This window comes from Natrix helvetica, assembly GCF_964273705.1.
Source record: "Natrix helvetica genome assembly, chromosome: 1".
Taxonomy (NCBI): Eukaryota; Metazoa; Chordata; class Lepidosauria; order Squamata; family Natricidae; genus Natrix; species Natrix helvetica.
The window spans coordinates 361,982,093-362,001,353 of record NC_138548.1 but is presented as its reverse complement, the minus strand read 5'-3'; the positions used below and the strand labels follow the sequence as shown (position 1 = coordinate 362,001,353).

Sequence of the window (19,261 nt, the reverse complement as noted above, 5' to 3'; positions counted from 1 at the left end):
AGAACCTAATACAGAAACCTGTGTGATTTTGTAGGTGACCAACATGGGGGAAATCTGGGAGGAGATATCAGTCTTAGTCCCTTCAATGACAATGAAGATGTCCTTCTGCCTTTCACAGCTGTAGTTGGGAACCTTGACCTCCCCAGCTGAGAGCAGATCCATCCCAGCATCACAAGCCATTCTGGGTTTCAAATAATTGTCATGAAAGTTGTAACTCAGGTCAGGCATATATTGGAGAGGAGCTGGAGATTGTTGTTGATCTCTTGGGTGGCAATTAGAAAGGAGAAGACTTTCCAGTTGCAGATGCAGGCTCTCCTAATAAAGTCTAATATAAACTAAATTAGAACAAAGAAAAGAGATAAATATTTTAAACTCTCTGAAGTTACATTTTGACTTTTCTTTTTCTATAATCCATCCTGTCTAATCATTAAAACCATAAATCGCTGGTTCATTTTTTTTGTCATTTTACAGAAAAAGTCCATTAGTGTGTTGCAGTTACCAATAAATGTAGATTTTGCCCTTTCGCTAATGAAAGAAGTCAGTTTGTTCATCTAAGCAAGTTCATCAATTTCAAAAATCATTCCAGCATGGTGGGTAGTTCTGAATCTTACAACTCCATGCCTATAGTAATCTTGCTATAAAGGTAAAAGTTCCCCTCGCACATATGTGCTAGTTGTTCCTGACTCTAGGGGGCAGTGCTCATCTCTGTTTCAAAGCCGAATAGCCAGCACTGTCTGAAGACATCTCCGTGGTCATGTGGCCAGCAGGACTAAATGCTGAAGGCACACAAAATGCTGTTATCTTCCCACCAAAGTTGGTTCCTATTTTTCTACTTGCATTTTTACATGCTTTCGAACTGCTAGGTTGGCAGAAGCTGGGACAAGTAACTGGAGCTCACTCCTCTACACGGCACTAGGGATTCAAACCACCAAACAGCCGACCTTTCTGATCGACAAGCTCAGCATCTTAGTCACTGAGCCACTGCTTGCCATAGTAATTTTGCCATAGTAATCTTGAAGATTGAAGTAATCTTCCATGAAATGTTTGTGCTTATCCATCAATTCTGAAAGAAAGCATTCTGGCTTCAATTGGATATTTATCTTTAAAATTCTCTCTATTAATGTATGTATTTGAATCCAATTTTTAAAGCTTCTTTTTTTACATGTCCACCCAGGATAATATGTTTCTTCATCTTATTTATAATTCCAACTCTACAAAGTTTCTCAATAAAAAAAACCAAATATAATATCTGTGAGTCTGTTTGATTTGAACAAACTTTCCTTGTGTTGTCAACATCTCATCCCCTTCAAGGTTCTTGAGACAATGAAAGATTTCTTTGCTGAATTAAAATTTAAAAAAATACCATATGTTTTGTGTGTGTGTTTGAGCGGAAGGGGGAGGGAAAGCAGAACATTGGTATGGTTGACAAAATTGATAAACTCTCCTTGAAACAACATCCTTTCCCACTTTTTCAAAAGAGAATCAAAATGGCTCTCATGTTTCTCACATATTAAGTCCTCGTTCATTTTCTTCCTTTACTTGATTTATATCCATTTTTTTCAGGAGCTCAAGATAGTCCCCAAAGTCCTCATTCCTGTTTTCTCTCCAGCCAATCACTGTTTGAGATAAAGGGTTGAATAAGTGGGATGATGTTGCCTAAAGATCTTCCATTGTGGGCTTCAACTTTGGAACTTTGTGAAGCACAAAGAGAAAAAAATCAACTCTGTTGAGGCTCCTCTGGAGACAATTATTAGCAATAGCAATAGCACAGACTTATAGACTTATAGAACGGTTGCAGGAACTGGGTATGTTTAGCTTAAGAGAAAGAAGGACTAGGGGAGACATGATAGCATTGTTCCAATATCTCAGGGGTTGCCACAAAGAAGAGGGAGCCAAACTATTTTACAAGGCACCTGAGGGTAGAACAAGAAGCAATGGGTGGAAACTAATCAAGGAGAGAAGCAACTTAGAACTGAGGAGAAATTTCCCGACAGTTAGAACAATTAACCAGCGGAACAGAAGTTGCCTCCAGAAGTTGTGAATGCCCCAACACTGGAAGTCTTTAAGAAGATGTTGGATAGCCATTTGTCTGGAACGGTATAGGGTTTCCTGCCTAGGCAGGGGGTTGGACTAGAAGACCACCAAGGTCCCTTCCAACTCTACTATTGTATTGTATTGTATAGACCATTTCATAGTGCTTTTACATCCCTCTCCAAGAAGTTTACAGAGTCAGCATAATGCCCCCAACAATCTGGGTCCTCATTGGAGGTGGTATTCATCCAGTTAGCACCTGTTTGCCTGAACCGGTGGCAGAAATTTTGCCCAGTTTGGTGAACCGGTAGAAATGGCCAGCTGGCCACAACCCCAAACTGGTCCCCCTGTCACTGGTTGCTTACCCTGCCCACCCGATCTCTGCTCGCTCGCCCCAACGCTTGGCAAAGCAGCTCTCAAAGTGGTGGCAACTGGCCACATGCCAGGCCTGCAGCCGGTTCCTTTTAGGATCTTTGGCCTGCCACAGTAATATTCTTTTCTACTATGCTTTTCATTAGTGGGGAATTGGGAGGGGGAATAGTAAGGAGTAGAATGTTGTCAAAATAAAATTCCTTTCTAGAAGCCAAAGTCATCTTTTGTTCTCTACACCTCTGAGCCTGACTGGAACTGGATGGGTGGAAATGCATGGCAGTGGAAGATAGGACCATGTGATGGACTTGTGGAGGAGGAGGGGGAGATTATGAACTTTCAACTGGGTGGGAAAACCCAGGAAGCTTTCAGATTCAGGTTTTCACAGATGTGCCAACATGTGTCTCTTAATAAATTGGAACTTTGGAATACTTTGCCTTGGACTCTGACTTTATTTTGGATGATATTTGGAACGCTGAGACCACAGGCCACTGAAAGGTTCTCCGGTCAGTGAAAAAGCTGCTGCCACCACCATCATTTTCTTCACGCATATACATCCCATTGCCTTGCAACTCCAAGTGGGTCTCAAAGAGGCAGTGGCTGGGAGGCTTCTTTGCCAGTCAGCTGCTTCCCAACAGTGGCAGCTGGCTGGGGGCTGCCAAAACCTCCGGTCAGCTTTCCTTCCAAACTCTGGACCAGTCGCCGTGGAAGGTAAGCAACCAAAGAGGTGGGGGGGAAGGAAGAGGGGAAATGGGGACAACTGGTGAGGGCAGGGCAGGGGTAGATAGGAAAATATCCTAAAAAAATTCTTACATTTTCCTGTGAGCATGGCTAGGTGGGGGGCCCATGTGACTGAGTGTGCATGGGTGTGTCTAATGTCAAGTTGGCCATGCCGAATCAGTCACATAGCGCCCCCCATCTAGCCACCCCCGCTGAACCAGTAGCAAAAAAATTTGGAACCCATCACTCATCCTCACTCACCTTATTCCCCTTTCCCTCAATCCTCTCTCTACAAGACTAATCAATCACTTTCAACTTATCCTCAGGCCAGTGTCAAAAATGACTAATAAACCTATGTATATAGCAGGGGTGGGTTCCTGCCAGTTCTAACCTCTTCTATAGAACAGGTTCCACAAATCTACCATATCGTTTAGAACCTGTTCCAACTCCCCCCCTCCGCCTGTCTGCACCATACTTGCCCCACCTGCCACTCACTGATTGGCTGGCTCACCAATTGCCCTGCCCGCCTCTAAGAGTCCTATCTAAACCTTAAAGTCTTAAAGCTGTCAAGTTTGAACACCCCTGGGGTTTTTTTCTAAAGGGTTAGGGGTGCAAGGATGTTGTAACTTGACAGCTTTAAGACTTGTAAACTTCAATGCCAGACTTCCTGAGCCAACATGACTGGAGGAGGAATTCTAGGAGTTAAAGTCCACAAGCTTTAAAGCTGTCAAGTTTGAACACCCCTGGGGTTTTTTTTTCTAAAGGGTTAGGGGTGCAAAGGTCTTGTAACTTGACAGCTTTAAGACTTGCGTGCTTCAAATGCCAGAGTTTCTGAGCCAACATTTTGGTTGCTAAGCAAGAGCGTTGTTAAGTGAGTTTCACCATATTTTACAAGTTGGTCATGCCCACCCAGTCACATGACTGCCAAGCCATTCCCACTTGGTCGCATGGCCAGCAAGCCACTCCCACAAAGCAGGCCACACCTACAGAAGAGGTTCTAAAAAAATTTGAAACCCACCACTGGGCCAGTGTCAAAAAACTACTCTAAAGAGAAAGGAAGAAAGCAGAAGGACCCTCTGTCTTCCACCTTACTCATGAGCTTTTCCAATGAGACACAGAGGCCCATTAATTCTTGACATGGGTCTTGGTCTGCTTGAGAACATCAACCTGTGCTCTATTCATGGAACAAATGTGTCCCAAATATTTCTCCACAGGAAAATAGGATGGTAATTCACTAAAGGGACTAGGCAAATCAGACGCATGCTGGAAATTGTGAAATGTTTGGAGCTTCAGGAATTATTTGTGACCTTAACTCCTTGATTCACTGAGAGTGAGAGGATTCCCAAGTGGGGAGAGTCACATGGATGTGATCCAATCTAATGTCTCAGCCACCTCCTTTATTTCAAGTAGTGACCAATGCATAGGAGCCACCATCCAGTGATAGAGCTGAGTACCATAAGCATTAGAGTTGTAACAAATACCAAGCATGGGGAGTGGCTTTGTCCAGTGGTCTTTGTTAATGTTAAAAAGTATACAAGATCAAATATATCGAAGGTCTTGGACCTTCGAGTTGAACTCTCATCCTCCATTAATTTCCTAATACATCCAAAATTAAATCAGAGTCCAAGGCAAAGTATTGCTCTAAGTTCCAATTTATTAAGAGAGTCACGTTGGCACATCTGGGAAAACCCAAATCTGAGCTTCCTGGGTTTTCCCCATCCAGTTGAAAGTTCATGATCTTGCCCCACACCCACAAGTCCATCACATGGTCCAATCTTCCACTGCCATGCTGGCAGTTCTACCCATCCAGTTCCGGTCAAGTGCAGAGTGTAGAGACAAAGGATGACCGTGGATTCTAGAAAGGAATTTTATTTTGGCAACATCACATTCTATTCTTTACTATTCCCCCTCCCAATTCCCCACTAATGAAACAGCACAGTAGAAAAGAATATTAGTGTGGCAGGCCAAAGATCCCAAAAGGAACCGGCTGCAGGCCTGGCAGGAAGAACTTTAGGCTCCCCAGAGAAGAAATTGCTCCTCATTATAATTATCACCATACCAGCCTTTGGAACCTCTGTTGCTACTTCTCCATTGACTGACTTTTATAAAAACATCATATTGAAGCCATATGCAAGGGATTTTGCATCAGTGGTCTCTGTTAATGTTGAAAAGTATACAAGATAAAATACCCTCAAGAAAGACATCAGAGATCTTGGACCTTGGAGTTGAACTCTCTCATCCTCCATTAATTTCCTAATATGTCCCAGTAAGAAGGGCCAGAACCACTGCAGAAAACTTTCCCAGGAGTGTATCTGTGATTTTTCACTAAGATGCTATTCTCCATCTGCTCCTCTGCAGTGGAGCACTGTAAGAACTTTAGGCTCCCCAGAGAAGAAATTGCTTCTCATTGTAATTATCATCATACTAGCCTTTGAAACCTCCTCTACTACTTGTCCATTGACTGACTTTTATAGAAACATCAGATTGAAGCCATATGCAAGATCAATGCCTCAGATGACACTCTGTGTGGCACAAGTTTGGGGACAGCTATGAGCTGGGTTCCTGATTGAACCTTTATATCCTTCCTTTGTTGGCTTCTGTCTAAATCAGGAACGCCACTAACATTTCCATCTTGTGAATGTGCTTTGGATTCTTCTAACTTCGTGTTGCTTAGAAATAAAGAAGTGATTGATTCAGCTTAAGGAGGAATGGACCTCTTGCTTCTGCTGCTGCTGCTGCAACTTGTGCTGACCCAGAGAATCTTTGGGAGCTTCAAAACCAAATGCCCTGCACCTTTGAAGCAGCAGGAGAGAGGAAGTCCATGGAATTATTATGGGCCAGGAGACCATATTATTAATGTGGTTGAAACGGCAACAAAACCTTCTATCGGGCTGTTACAGTTCAATGGGGCTCGTTATATTTCTTCACCAATGTAAGTTATTCAATGTGATGGGGTTGCATTCCCTCCTTTTGCATTTCTAAAATGCTTCTGCCTTTCCTCTTATTCCTCTTATTCCTTCATTGTAGAATATGTGTACGTTCTTGGATCCTTTTGAACTATAGGGCTCTTTTGCCTTAACTTGTACAAGACTCAAATGCAAGGATGGAGCAAGGGTTGTAATTGCCTCTCCCCCAACCCATATTAAATGCAGCTCCTTATAGGAATTAGGATTACTTGTTTTTACAATTGCTTTGCTGGGTCACATATTCTTTCCCCCCCCCCCCCCTGGTTCTATTTTAATGATGAAATGATTTTGAATCCTGGTTATTGGGCAAATGAAAATCAGCATTACTATAAATAATGATCTATTTGTGATTATTAAATCTGCTGGAAGTTAACCCTCCATCCAATCATGTCAACATTCATAAAAAATAATGGTGATGGGTGACCATCATTTGCCTCTGTTTTAGTATTAATATTGGGTTAAAGATTGTGTAGGCTTGTGGAGAAAAAAAGCAATAATTTAAAAATACATTGCTGCTGATGTTTATGGTAATGATGATAACATAAATATATATCTGTACAGTACTAGAGATACTAATCTGGCAAGAATTCTACGCTTCATTTTCGCCATTCAAGTGGTCAACAAGAATTCCAGGCACAATCTCACACTTGGCTACAATGTTCATGACAACTATTTGAGCCCCCTTCACACCTCAGATGCCTTGCTGGACATGCTATCTACTGGAGAAGCCAACGTGCCCAACTATAGTTGTGGAAGGAAGGACAACCTTCTGGCTTTCCTTGATGCAGCTGACAGGGACATCTCTATCCAGATGTCAACCTTAGTAGGCACCTACAAAGTCGCACAGGTATGTGGATATGTTTTTCCATCTGGTAAAGTGAGTGGGATGAAATAGATGAATCGTATCTTTTCTATGGCATTCAAGAGCTGCATCTCACCATGGCTATTATGGGTGTCATGGTTAGGGATGTGTCTGCATAGTGGGAAAGAAACAATCATCAAAGCAGCCATTTCATCTGAAGGCACGCTCTCCGTTGCTTTGGGGGCTTCTGCTGCACACTTGTGAAAGAGATGAGAGGCTTTGTGTCCATTCAGAGAGTCCTTTGTACAGAAGAAAGGAGCATAGTGATGGGGAACTCACGTTTTGTGCATAATATTAGCCAAAATAATGATATTTTCAAAGAGAAAAAATAAAACACCAGGTATTCCCTCATCCTCTTATATGGAACTGATATCTTGGCTTAAAACAACCCATTCACAGCACCTGTGCAGTATCTTGGGTGTCGATAAAATGACTTTGGCTGCTGTCCTCAGAACAGAATTGGGAGTTTGTACAATTTGTTCTTTATCTAAAAGCAGTGCATATGATTATTGATATAAATTTAAAAGGAAGGAAATGCACAAGACTCCCCAAATTCTGTCTGAACAGAACAATTATTTATGTTAGAATAGACAATATTTGAATGAAAAATCTCTCGGATTGTATAACTGACAAACTATATTAGGAGCTTCTCTGTCTGTCTGTCTCTCTCATCTCTCTCTTTCTTTCTCTTTCTCCCCCCCCCCTCTCTTACAATTAAAAGAAGAAAATAATAAAAGATTTCTGCACAAACAATCCAGAATATTGAAATAAAGAAAGATACTGTATAGTCATTCTTTCTAACATTGGTACATTGAATGAACCATTAAAAATGTACTTTCCAAATTGACAAGTATTAAACACACAAATGCCTAAACATCTTTGGGTAGTATTTGTTCGAGCAATATTTGAATGGCTGGACACTATGTTTAAACATGAAATATTAAAACAAATCCCTTTTAATAAACATACTCATATTTGCAAAGCTGCAGAGATAGAACATATCTAATATAGAATATAGAGTAAGAGAGTTGGATGGAAACTTGGAGGTTTTCTATTCCAACAACTGCTGAAACAGCAGACTGTATAACATTTTGAACAAAATATCAATTGTATAAAAAAGAGAAAGATCAGTGTTTTTGACAGCACATTAGACCAACAATCTATTGGGATCCTTATATTAGACATGTTTCCTGGGTGGTCAGAATTCAAATATTACAACTAATATAGTCCTATATTGGAACAGTTCAGTTCATTTCTACGCATTTGAGTCTGATTGTAGTAAATTGTATGGGTGATCCAGAAATATGATTTGCTTCTTGCATTCCATTTTATTATTAATGTTCTGTGTTTAATATTCTGCACCTTAATATGGCCTGTTGGCTAACCAACAATAATGATTCTAATATGTTCATGAGAACCAATTTGGATTTAGTAAAAGTTAATACTGTATTTTGGATTTGATCTGATTCCAAACGTCAAACAGCATTGTCCCATGCTTTTTCAGGTCACTTGTGCCATTGTTTCAGAGGCTCTGAGTGATAAAAATCAATTCCCTTTTTTCTATCGGATGGCCCCCAAAGAAGGAATTGAATATCCAGCAATTGTCCAACTTCTCCTCCATTTCAGATGGACCTTGATTGGTCTCTTTGCTTCAGACACAGAGGAGGGAGAGAATTTCATGAGGACATTTACTCCTGTGCTTGTCAGGAATGGAATTTGTGTGGTTATATCACAACGATTCTCAATGACTGGACATACAACATCCCTCAATGATGCCATCTCTAAGTGGAGACAAGTCAATACCTTTGTTTTCTTTATAGACTATGGTAGCATGATGGATGGATTTCAAGCTGTCCATTTCACACTTGAAATTTTGCCACAACCCATTGAAGGGAAAGTCTGGATCACCACAGTCTTTGGAGAATTGCCAGTGAAAAGTCACAGGCTTTACAAATATATCCACAGTATTTGGACCTTTGCTTTTCAGGAAAGAGGTTATGAAGATACTTTTCAACCATTTATTTTTGTGGAACCCCATTTTGAAAATCAGACTTTTTACTGTTCTTTTTCAAAGTATGACTTTTCTATCAAAGGCCGGAGAAGATGCAGCCAGGTAGAACCACTGGAGACGCAAGAGAAAATCAGCAGTCACAAGTTTGGAATTGACCCCCGTGCTTACAGTGTCATTAAGACTCTTGCCCATGCCTTGAATGCTGCATATTCCTCCAGATCCAAGAGGAGAAGGAAGGAGGGAGAAGAGAGGTTGGGAGCTCCAAGGTTGCAACCATGGCAGGTGAGGGGTCCTGACAAGGCTCCATCAAACCCTTTGGAGCAGGTGTCTGAATCAGTAGGAAGGGAACTATCTCAACCTTCTTGTGCTACTAGAGGCCAACAGGTTTGGACAATCTAATTGCTAAGCGATAATGTTCCCAAGAGATGGAACTATGACAGATATATTTTGATGTTAAAACACTGCTAAGTATTAAAAAGGAAGTACACAGTTTTAAATAATTTGCTGTATACATAGGTTTGTGATTAGCATCATAGAATTGTATATTAATAAATTAGAAGGAGTCACCAAGAGCATCCAGCGAAGCCAATCCTCTCCAGTTAAAGGTTTTCTGACTGATGATTGCTGGGTCTTTGAATTAAGCAATTCAACTTTGAACCTCTCTGGAGTCAAGCCATTTTCCAAAGCACCCGAGGGCAGAAGAAGAAGCAATGGGTAGAAACTAATTTATTTATTTATTTATTTATTATTTATGCTTCTAGACCGCCCCCTCTCCCAAAAGGGACTCGGGGTGGTGTACAGTCCATGCAGAATATCTCAAAATACAATAAGAATCAAATCAAATATGTACAGTTGAATCAAGGTGAAAAGCAACCTAGAACTAAGGAAAACTTTCTTGACAGTTAGAACAATTAACAATTAATCAGTGGAACAATTTGCCTCCAGAAGTTGTAAATGCTTCAACTCAGGAAGTTTTTAAGAAGAGATTGGATAACCATTTGTTTGGTATAGGGTTTCCTGCACTAAGCAGGGTGTTGGACTAGAAGATCTCCAAGGTCCCTTCTGTTACAATAACTGTTATTGTATTCTATAACCCAACATGGTTCACTGGCTCACCTCTACTACTGCTCCCCCTTTTAGGATTTTGTCACCTCATTCACCTGGACTTCAAAGTTTGAGAGATGGAAAAATGAACTCAGTTACCAGAAATGAAACTGATTTCATTTTTCATCTCTAAAACTCTGGAATAACAGTGAACATACAGAGAACATATAGACGTTAGGCTTCTCTGTAACATCTTTCAGTTATTGGGATAATGCTGCTTGCTCTCTTATCCAACTGAGATATTGGGTGAATTTGAAAAGATGTTCCCATTTTTCTTCTGGTTTTCAGCTGATATTTTCTTGAAGCTAAGAGGCGATCCTTTGATCTCTTCCTTGGCTTCATTCCTTTCTTTAAAGCTGATACAGTTTTTGTGCAATGTCTTCTCCAAGTGTGGTGCCAGGGGGTCTGGTACTTGAGTTGGGATCTCCCAAAATGAGTAGTTTACCTCCTGAGATTCTTATGGGTGAATTTTCCTTTGATGGGCATCACACTGCTGATTCACATTCAGTTTGCAATGAAGTACTACAGAAAAACTCAGGTGAAAGGGACCTTAGAGATCTTCTAGTCCAGCTCCCTGCTCAAGCAGAAAACCCTACACCATTCCAGACAAGTGGATATACAGTGTCTTCTTAAAAAACTCCATGGATGGAACACCCATAACTTTTGAAAGCAAATAGCTACACTGGTTAAGTGTTCTCACTGTTAGGAAATTTCTCCTTATCTCTAGGTTGCTTCTCTCCTTGATTAGTTTCCATCCATTGCTTCTTGTTTTGCCTTCTGGTCCTTTGGAAAACAGGTTGACCCCCCCTCTTTTTTACAGCAGCCCCTCAAATATTGGAACACTATTATCATGTCATTCGTTGTCCTTCTTTTTACTAGACTAGCTGTAACCCAATTCCTGCAATATTTTAGCCTCCAACCCTTTAATCTCTAAATTGTTGCCCTACACTGCTAGCTCATATTTAAGTGATTGTTTAAATGATACTATTTTAAGATCAGTTTTACAAATATTCTTATCAAGATTCATAATTCCCATTCTTCTTCTAGTGCATCTCTAATGACACTATCAACACATTAATTATTTAATTCTTATCAAATAATTACAATGCTACAGTTATCACTTCATTTCTTATAATCGGTGCCCAGTGCACCTACATAATAATATGAGATGTTGATGTTGAAGTTAAGCCTTATGGAAATCTTTCCATTAAAGCTCCCATCCATTTGTTCTTGTAAGAGCTACTATAATTTGTCAAGTCCTAATTGCTAAACAATGGATTTCCACCCTGGATTTTACTAATACACTTCTCTACCAGGAAATCATAAATATTTTCTGGAAAGTATTCTTTTAAAAAAAAATCAAAATAGCTTTTTCTAAGAGTTGGTATAAATCTATTTTACAATAAAATATGAATAGTTCATCTGGTCATATTTTCCATCTGGTCTACCTTGGAGAAGATCAATTTGGCAACATTCTTGTTGACAAATTCATTCTTTCTGGCAATCAACATTTTTGTTTCAAGTAGTCAATGAATAACCTCTTTGTTCATGTAATTTGTAACCTCCTCCAGAATGTTCCCTACAATTGACAATTCCCTTTAATTGTTGTCAATGTATGATTGACAATATTGCAGAACCTTTCCTTTTCCCTTTTGAAGATAGTAGCATCGCTTGTTCTCCCATCTAAGAATATTTGCAAGGTAGACGATTGTAGAAGAGAGATTCAATTGTGAAAAGACCACATGGGATAAGAAAACAAGGTTTCTGCTTTTAAAATTGCTGGATGTTTCCATTCTAGCTTCATCCCTTTCTGCAGAAGAATGAATTTTGCAATCTTTCAGAGATGAAACTGTACTTGGATCAGCATGGAGATCTGGCAGCAGATCTGAACATCCTGAGCTTGGTGGTTCTTCCCGAGGAATATTACAGCCAAGAGGATCTGGGAAGTTTTGAAAGACAGAAACTTATTATCAATCAAGAAGCTCTGTTACTGATAAAGTGGCTCAACAGGGTGGGTGAAATTTTAGCCTCTCTTCTGTTGTCAAAAGCCTTGTGACACATTTCTAGTCACAAAGGTGGGTGAACTTCACTGAGAATTGAATCATCGTCATCTTCTTTTTATGACCCCATAATCCCTTGTGGGGTGGAGTCTGGGCAACTGAATGGACTTGAGTGTTTACAAGCCAGATGCCCTTCCTGTCACCAATGTGGAGTTTCCCCCCCCCCCAGCAGATATATTCTCATTGTGCCCAGAGAGAGAAATATCTGCCTCTACCTAGGATCAAACTCACAGCCTTCAGATTGTGAGATGAAAGCTCCACCTCTAGGCCATTGCACCACTCTTCACTGAGAATTGAATGTGCAGAGTAAAACTTTTAAATTTTCGTAGATGGATAGTATTATCAACCAAAATGCTCCTTTCCTACTAATGTGGCTCAAAAAAGGCAGGTGGAATATTGACATTTATTCTATTTTTTGCCAAAGACTTTGGACACATTTCAAGGAGGCTAAACTTAGTCACCTAGCTGGATGACTTTTCCTGAGAATTTAATGTGGGGAGTAGAAATCTTACGATTTTTCTTAGCTTGTTTGAGAGGTTTCAACACTATTGACCAAGCTGTCTTTCAGATGCTATAGTATGGAACACTGGTTTAAGCGGATTCAGATATTTCTAAAAGGAGATGCTGGGTTATTATTATTTCAGACACAGATCATGGCCCTTTTGGGTCCCCTCTTTAATTTAATTTAGCATCTCCATCAAACTAGTGAGAGAGGATCTCAAATGCTGGGGATTGCAGCGCTGATAGCCTCAGGATAACTTGTTCCTTCTGCTCTAATTGACTGGATGGAGATCCTATAGGTCTCAGTGAAAATTAAGAAAAAAGAGAAGGAAATAACATTTGGAATTAGGATTCAGCTTCTTGTGGTTGGAACTGGTCCCCTGAAATAGGCATGTATAACCCCAATCCCAACCCCATCATCTGTGATGTTTTTTAAGCAACCCACTCTTGCCCAGAGTTATCCTTGTCTCTCTTTTGTCCTACTAGGATAAGGCAATAGGCTTTCAGGTGACATGAAACCATACTGACTAATCTGATATGAGATAATGGCCTGGCCAAGAAAACTGAAGCATGGTTTTGATCAAGAGAAAAACTCTTCCTCTTGTTGGAAGTAATGAGGGACAGTATGAATGTTAATGCAGCTTCACCAGAGAGGCACTATGTATGAAAAACCCATTTTTTAAATAATATGTTTTATTAGCACATTTTTCTTTAATGAACATAAAAAATCCATATCTATATGAATAGCATGTTGTCCGAGTACAATTCATTTTGAATAATCACAGAACAATAATAAGCATGAAAGTAATCTTCATATATCTAATAATAGCAATAGTTCCGTAGTAAAAATAAAATTTATTTATTCATATATGTATGTATGTATGTATGTATGTATGTATGTATGTTTGTATGTATGTATTTGGGTTACATATACAAATACAACACACACACACACACACATATATATATACACACATACATACATACATACATACATACATACATACATACATACATACATACATACATATATATATATATATATATATATATATATATATATATATATATTCTTATCTGATCAATCCTTCTTTTTTTAACCTTTTAAAGTTTCTAACCTCTGTTTCCATTAGCTAGCCACTGATAAAACAGATCCCATGTTAAAAAAATATTCTGTTTCTCTTTTATTTTCAATGTTAATCTATCCATCTCTGTGCAATCTAATATTTTTTCTATAACATTCCATCTGAAAGGATCTCTTCATTTTTCCACTGTTGTGCAAATACTATTCTTGCTGCAGTTAACACATGTAAAATTAGACATGCATTCCCTTTATTATACTGATCTGGTAAAATACCCAGCAAAAATATTTCTGGTTTAAAGTCAATATGTTGCTTTATCATTTTTTTCTAACCATGTATGTATTTTAGGCCAATTTTTTTTTGCCTTTGGACATGTCCACCACATATGATAGTACAAACCCGGTATCTGATTACATTTCCAACATTTGGGGGACATGTTCATATGAAAACCCCTTGAGTTCAATTGTTTATCTTGATTGTTAGCTGCTTTACATATCCCTGGCAAAAAAAATGCCCCATATATGGATACTAATAAATGTGGGTCTGACATTCCATGCTGGTTGGTATCATCTATTTATACTTATTCAAAAGAAAGGACCTTTTCTTGGATACCTAGCCGGGCCTTAGAAATACCCCTTTCCAATGCAAGGCTCATATTCATGTCTCATGTGCTCCAGAAAAGGATGCTTGACTTACTGTTTGAGGGAAACATTCTTATCACCTCACCTCAATCTAAACCCTACACAGTTCTACAAACTAGGCAGTCAGTTTTAGTCTGATTTGACCATCATAGCACCCATATGAATCGAAGAAATAAATATACAAATAGAAAAGGAGCATCCTTTTAAGGTTAAAAGCTATAATTTATAAGGAATTTTTCTTTTCCATTTTAACTTGGAGATGCAATAGTTTTGGATTACTTTCAAAGGAGAGTAGCCTTACAATGTTTTATATAGCCCAAAGAAACTTTTCCAAGTCCTACTAATCAGAAGGTTCTTATTCCATTTGTGATTAATTTTATTTTCTATTCTATTCTAAAATTTCTATCTTAATAATTTTTTATACATTTTTGGAATACATTTTATTCTAATTTAATATGAACAGATCATCATACTTTAAAATCATGGCTATATGAAGAATTGAGGAATGCACATAAATGACAAAGGAGCTAACCTGTTGTCACTTAAATGTTTTTTTCAATTCTATCCCTACAGATTTTATCAAGTAGAAAAGTCCTTGAGGGTCTTGATGCTCTCTGATTATTAGCATTGATATTGTTACCTAGTTTGGGAATGAAATGTCTGCAAGAAAACAACCAAGCTCAGAGAGCACCAAAACCCCTTCATTCCAACCCTGAACAACAAATATTCTCCTTTATTAGAAACGTTTTTCCTGCAATGTGATACATCAGAAGCAAAAGAGAATCTCTGAAGATTCTGTCAATAGTTGTATCTCCTAAAAATCTTGGGAACTGGTTAAATATTTAAAATTTACCTAAATGAAGCCAGAGACTAATTGGCTAAGTATTATACCTAATTGATGGTTAGTGCTACCGTATTTTCTTTGGCATTCCCTGTTTTTTCTGGTTAGTCTCTGCCTCAGTCCAAATGTGTGGAAAATTGTCATCCTGGATTTGTCAAGAGAAAGCGGGAAGGGAAGCCTGTTTGCTGCTATGATTGTGTTCCTTGTCCAGAGGGGACCATCTCAACTCAGGAAGGTGGGTCTCACCAATGGAAAGGGCAAGCCTTGTAGAAATGAATTTATGCAGACCATTTTCATGAAAGGGAAAGCTGAAAGTCACATCAAAGTTCAACTGTTTTCTTTATTTTCAAACTGCACAACTTTTGTCCATTATATTCTGCTTTTTAGTTTGGATGTATCCTTCCACATTTACTTTTCTAGGAACATCTGAATTTTTTTGAAACTTGAGGAATTGGAAGGAATATAGCAATGCCTTTTCACGGGCTTCCCCTTGAGAATCACTGAGAAGGTATTAGAATAGAATAAAATAATAGAGTTGGAAAAGACCTTGGAGGTCTTCTAGTCCAACCCTCTGCTTAGGCAGGAAATCCTACATCACTTCAGACAAATGGCTGTCCAATCTCTTCTTAAAATCTTTCAGTGTTGGAGCATTCACAAGTTCTGGAGCCAAGTTGTTCCACTGATTAATTGTTCTAAATATCAGGAGATTTCTCCTTAGTTCTAGGTGACTTCTCTCCTTGATTAGTTTCCACCCATTACTTCTTGTTTTACCCTCAGATGCTTTGGAGAATAGCTTGACTCCCTTTCCTTTGTGGCAGCCCCTGATATATTGGAACACTGCTATCATGTCACCCCAGTTCTTCTTTTCATTAACTAGACATACCCAGTTCGTGCAACTGTTCTTCATATGTTTTAGCCTTGAGTCTCCTAATCATCTTTTTTGCTCTTCTCTGCATTCTTTCTAGAGTCTCCACATCTTTTTTTACATCGTGGTGACCAGAACTGAATGCAGTATTCCAAGTGTGGCCTTACCAAGGCATTATAAAGTGGTATTAACACTTCACGTGATCTTGATTCTATCCCTCTGTTGATGCAGCCTAGAACTGTGTTGGCTTTTTTTGGCAGTTACAGCACACTGCTGGCCCATATTGCTGATCCATAATGAGGCGTTGACAGTTGTGGGTGCACTTCACTATGCCCTTATTACCACCACCCCCAGTAGCCATTCCAGATTATTTTCCAAACTACTTTTCTTGATCATGGCCATGGCAACACCCCTATTGTCATTACCCGTTACAATTGCCTGCAAAGATGCTTCAGTGCCCACATACCTCTCTCCCCTCATCCCTCCTCATTGGAACCCTGCAGCTCTTGGCTTATTCCCGACATGCCTTTCTCCAATCCCACACTTCTTTTTTGAAGATCTTCACACCTCGTGTTGCAGGCCACATATCCCTACACCAAGCAGTGGGAGCTCCAACACTGGAGGTTTCTAAGAAGAGATTGGACAACCATTTGCTTGAAGTAGTATAGAGTTTTCTGCTTGAGAAGGGACTATGACTAGAAGACCTCCAAGACCCTCTCCAACTTTGTTATTCGGACTCAAAAACACCCACCATTTTGTCACACACACCCTCCTACTTGGGACCAGGACAAAGTATGGTTGCGGGACAAACTGCTCCATTTTGCTGGCCTGCACAGTGCTCTAGAGAGCTTCTGAAAGCTGCAAAAAGCTTCTGCAGTGATACACAGACCACCTTAAGGCAGCAAAATGGAGTCACTAATGAGAGGCTGCGTAGCTCTGGAGAATTCCAGAAAGCTGTGAAGACTATGTTAGTGAAGAATGGGTTGCTTTGTCCCTCAGCCACATGGCACATTTCTGGAAGTGGCTGCCATGTTCCCAAAGAACCAAAAAGCATTTGATAGCTGTAAATATCACTATCATTTCTGGAATCACATCAGATGGCCTGCAATAAAGTGATCTGTCCCAACACTCTGGAAGCCCTCAAAGCATTTCAAAAGGTAAATATATGAAGAATTGTTTCAGGAATTGGGGCTAGGACTAGGGGTGACATGATAGCAGTGTTCCAATATTTGAGGGGCTGCCACAAAGAAGAAGTCGTCAACCTATTTTCCAAAGCACCCAAAGGTAGGGCAAGAAACAATGGATGGAAATTAATTAAGGAGAGAACCAGCCCAGAACTAAAGAGAAATATCCTGGCAGTTAGAACAATTAATCAGTGGAACAACTTGTTTCCAGAAGTTGTGGGTGCTCCAATATTGTAAGCTTTTAAAAAGAGACTGGACAAACAATTGTCTGGAATGGTATAGGATCTCCTGCTTGAGCAGGGGATTGAACTAGAAGGTCTCCAAGGTCTCTACCAACTCTGTTATTTGGTTATTCTGGGCAGGATGGAGTGGGAATCAGGCCTAAGGCCTGTGGGGACCTGGTTGGAAAATGGGGACCCAAGGGCCAGGAAGCAGAGTATGTTGTGTCATCAAGGGTGAGGGAGACCATGAAAGGTGGAGACAAGCAGGCCTAGTCCTCTGGTAGGCCTGCAAAGGACTCCCCCAAGCCTAAGGTATCCTCTTCTCCACTTAACAACCTGCACATTTGTTTAACGACTGCATTGTGAAGAGCAGGGATTGTGGTCATTAAGTGAGTTGATTCACTTAGTGGCTATCATGACATGCAAATGTTATTTCTTGAAAGGTAAGAGGAGAGAATGTTAAAGAAGTATTTATTTTTCATTTTCCCAGATATGGAAAAATGCAGCAAGTGCCTGCAAGATGAATATCCAAATGAAGAGAGAGTCAAATGTATCCCCAAAGTTATAACCTTCCTGTCCTATGAGGAACATCTGGGCATGATCCTGGTATCCTTTGCCCTACTCTTGTTCTTAATCACAGGCCTATTTTTAATCATATTCATTAAATACCTAGAAACCCCCATTGTCAAAGCCAACAACCGGGACCTCTCTTACATCCTCCTGGTCTCCCTCCTGCTTTGCTTCTTGTCTCCCTTTCTTTTCATTGGTCAACCAAGGAAAGCCTCCTGCCTTCTGCGACAAATAGTTTTCAGCATCATGTTCTCAGTCGCCATTTCTTCTCTCTTGGCCAAAACAATCACAGTGGTGCTGGCTTTCCTAGCCACAAAACCAGGAAACCGAGTGAAGAGATGGTTGGGGAAGAGCTTAGCCAACTCCATCATCCTTTCTTGTTCTTCTGTTCAAATTATCACCTGCTCCATTTGGCTTGGTCTTTCTCCCCCATTCCCTGACTCTGATCTCCATTCCCAGCCTGGAGAAATTATCCTGCAATGCAATGAAGGCTCTGTTGTCATGTTCTACATCACTCTCAGCTACCTGGGCTTCCTGGCTGCCATCTGCTTCACTGTGGCTTTCCTAGCCAGGAATCTGCCTGGGGCCTTCAACGAAGCCAAGCTGATCACCTTCAGCATGCTGGTCTTTTGCAGTGTGTGGATCTCATTTGTACCCACCTACCTAAGCACCAAAGGAAAATATATGGTGGCTGTTGAAGTATTCTCCATCTTGGCCTCCAATGCTGGGTTGCTGGGCTGCATCTTCATCCCCAAAATCTACATCATCATTCTGAGGCCAGATCTGAATACAAAGGAGCAGCTTACAACCAGAAGAAATATAGAAATGTGAGACAGAGGGATTTCAACTCTCAACATTTTCAGATATCACAAACCTAGAAAATTGTCCAAGTCGCTATCTATACATGAGCTGGACCAATGATTTTGCTTTAAATAATTAAAATGCTGCTGGAAGATCGTGTCCCTCATCCTTGGCCAGTAAAATTACAAGACAGTCTCGCTGTTTTGAACAATTGATGTAGGATATCTGTCCTGTGTCCTTACCCTACCTCAGGCCTAAAATGCCACACCAAGTAAAGTTGACACTTCTGCAATAGGAATATTGGGGATATACCAGAAAAAAATGGGGTTGGAGCTCTAAAATTGTCATCATTTTAGTTGTATCATAGTTTATCTGTGTTATTTGGTGTTCTTTGCAGTATTGGACTCAATACCCAATCAAATTAGGAGGAGG

At 39.9% G+C, this 19,261-nt stretch overlaps 1 protein-coding gene across 1 annotated transcript; it reads left to right on the top strand.

Moving 5' to 3' along the window:
• Positions 1-17,950: 17,950 nt before the first annotated feature.
• LOC309382478 (vomeronasal type-2 receptor 26-like) lies at positions 17,951-18,859 on the top strand (the record flags this gene model as incomplete). The annotated part of the gene is made up of 1 exon (XM_081934042.1): positions 17,951-18,859. The coding sequence occupies one exon, from the start codon at positions 17,951-17,953 to the stop codon at positions 18,857-18,859; it is 909 nt and encodes a 302-aa protein (XP_081790168.1).
• Between the last annotated feature and the right edge of the window lie 402 nt (positions 18,860-19,261).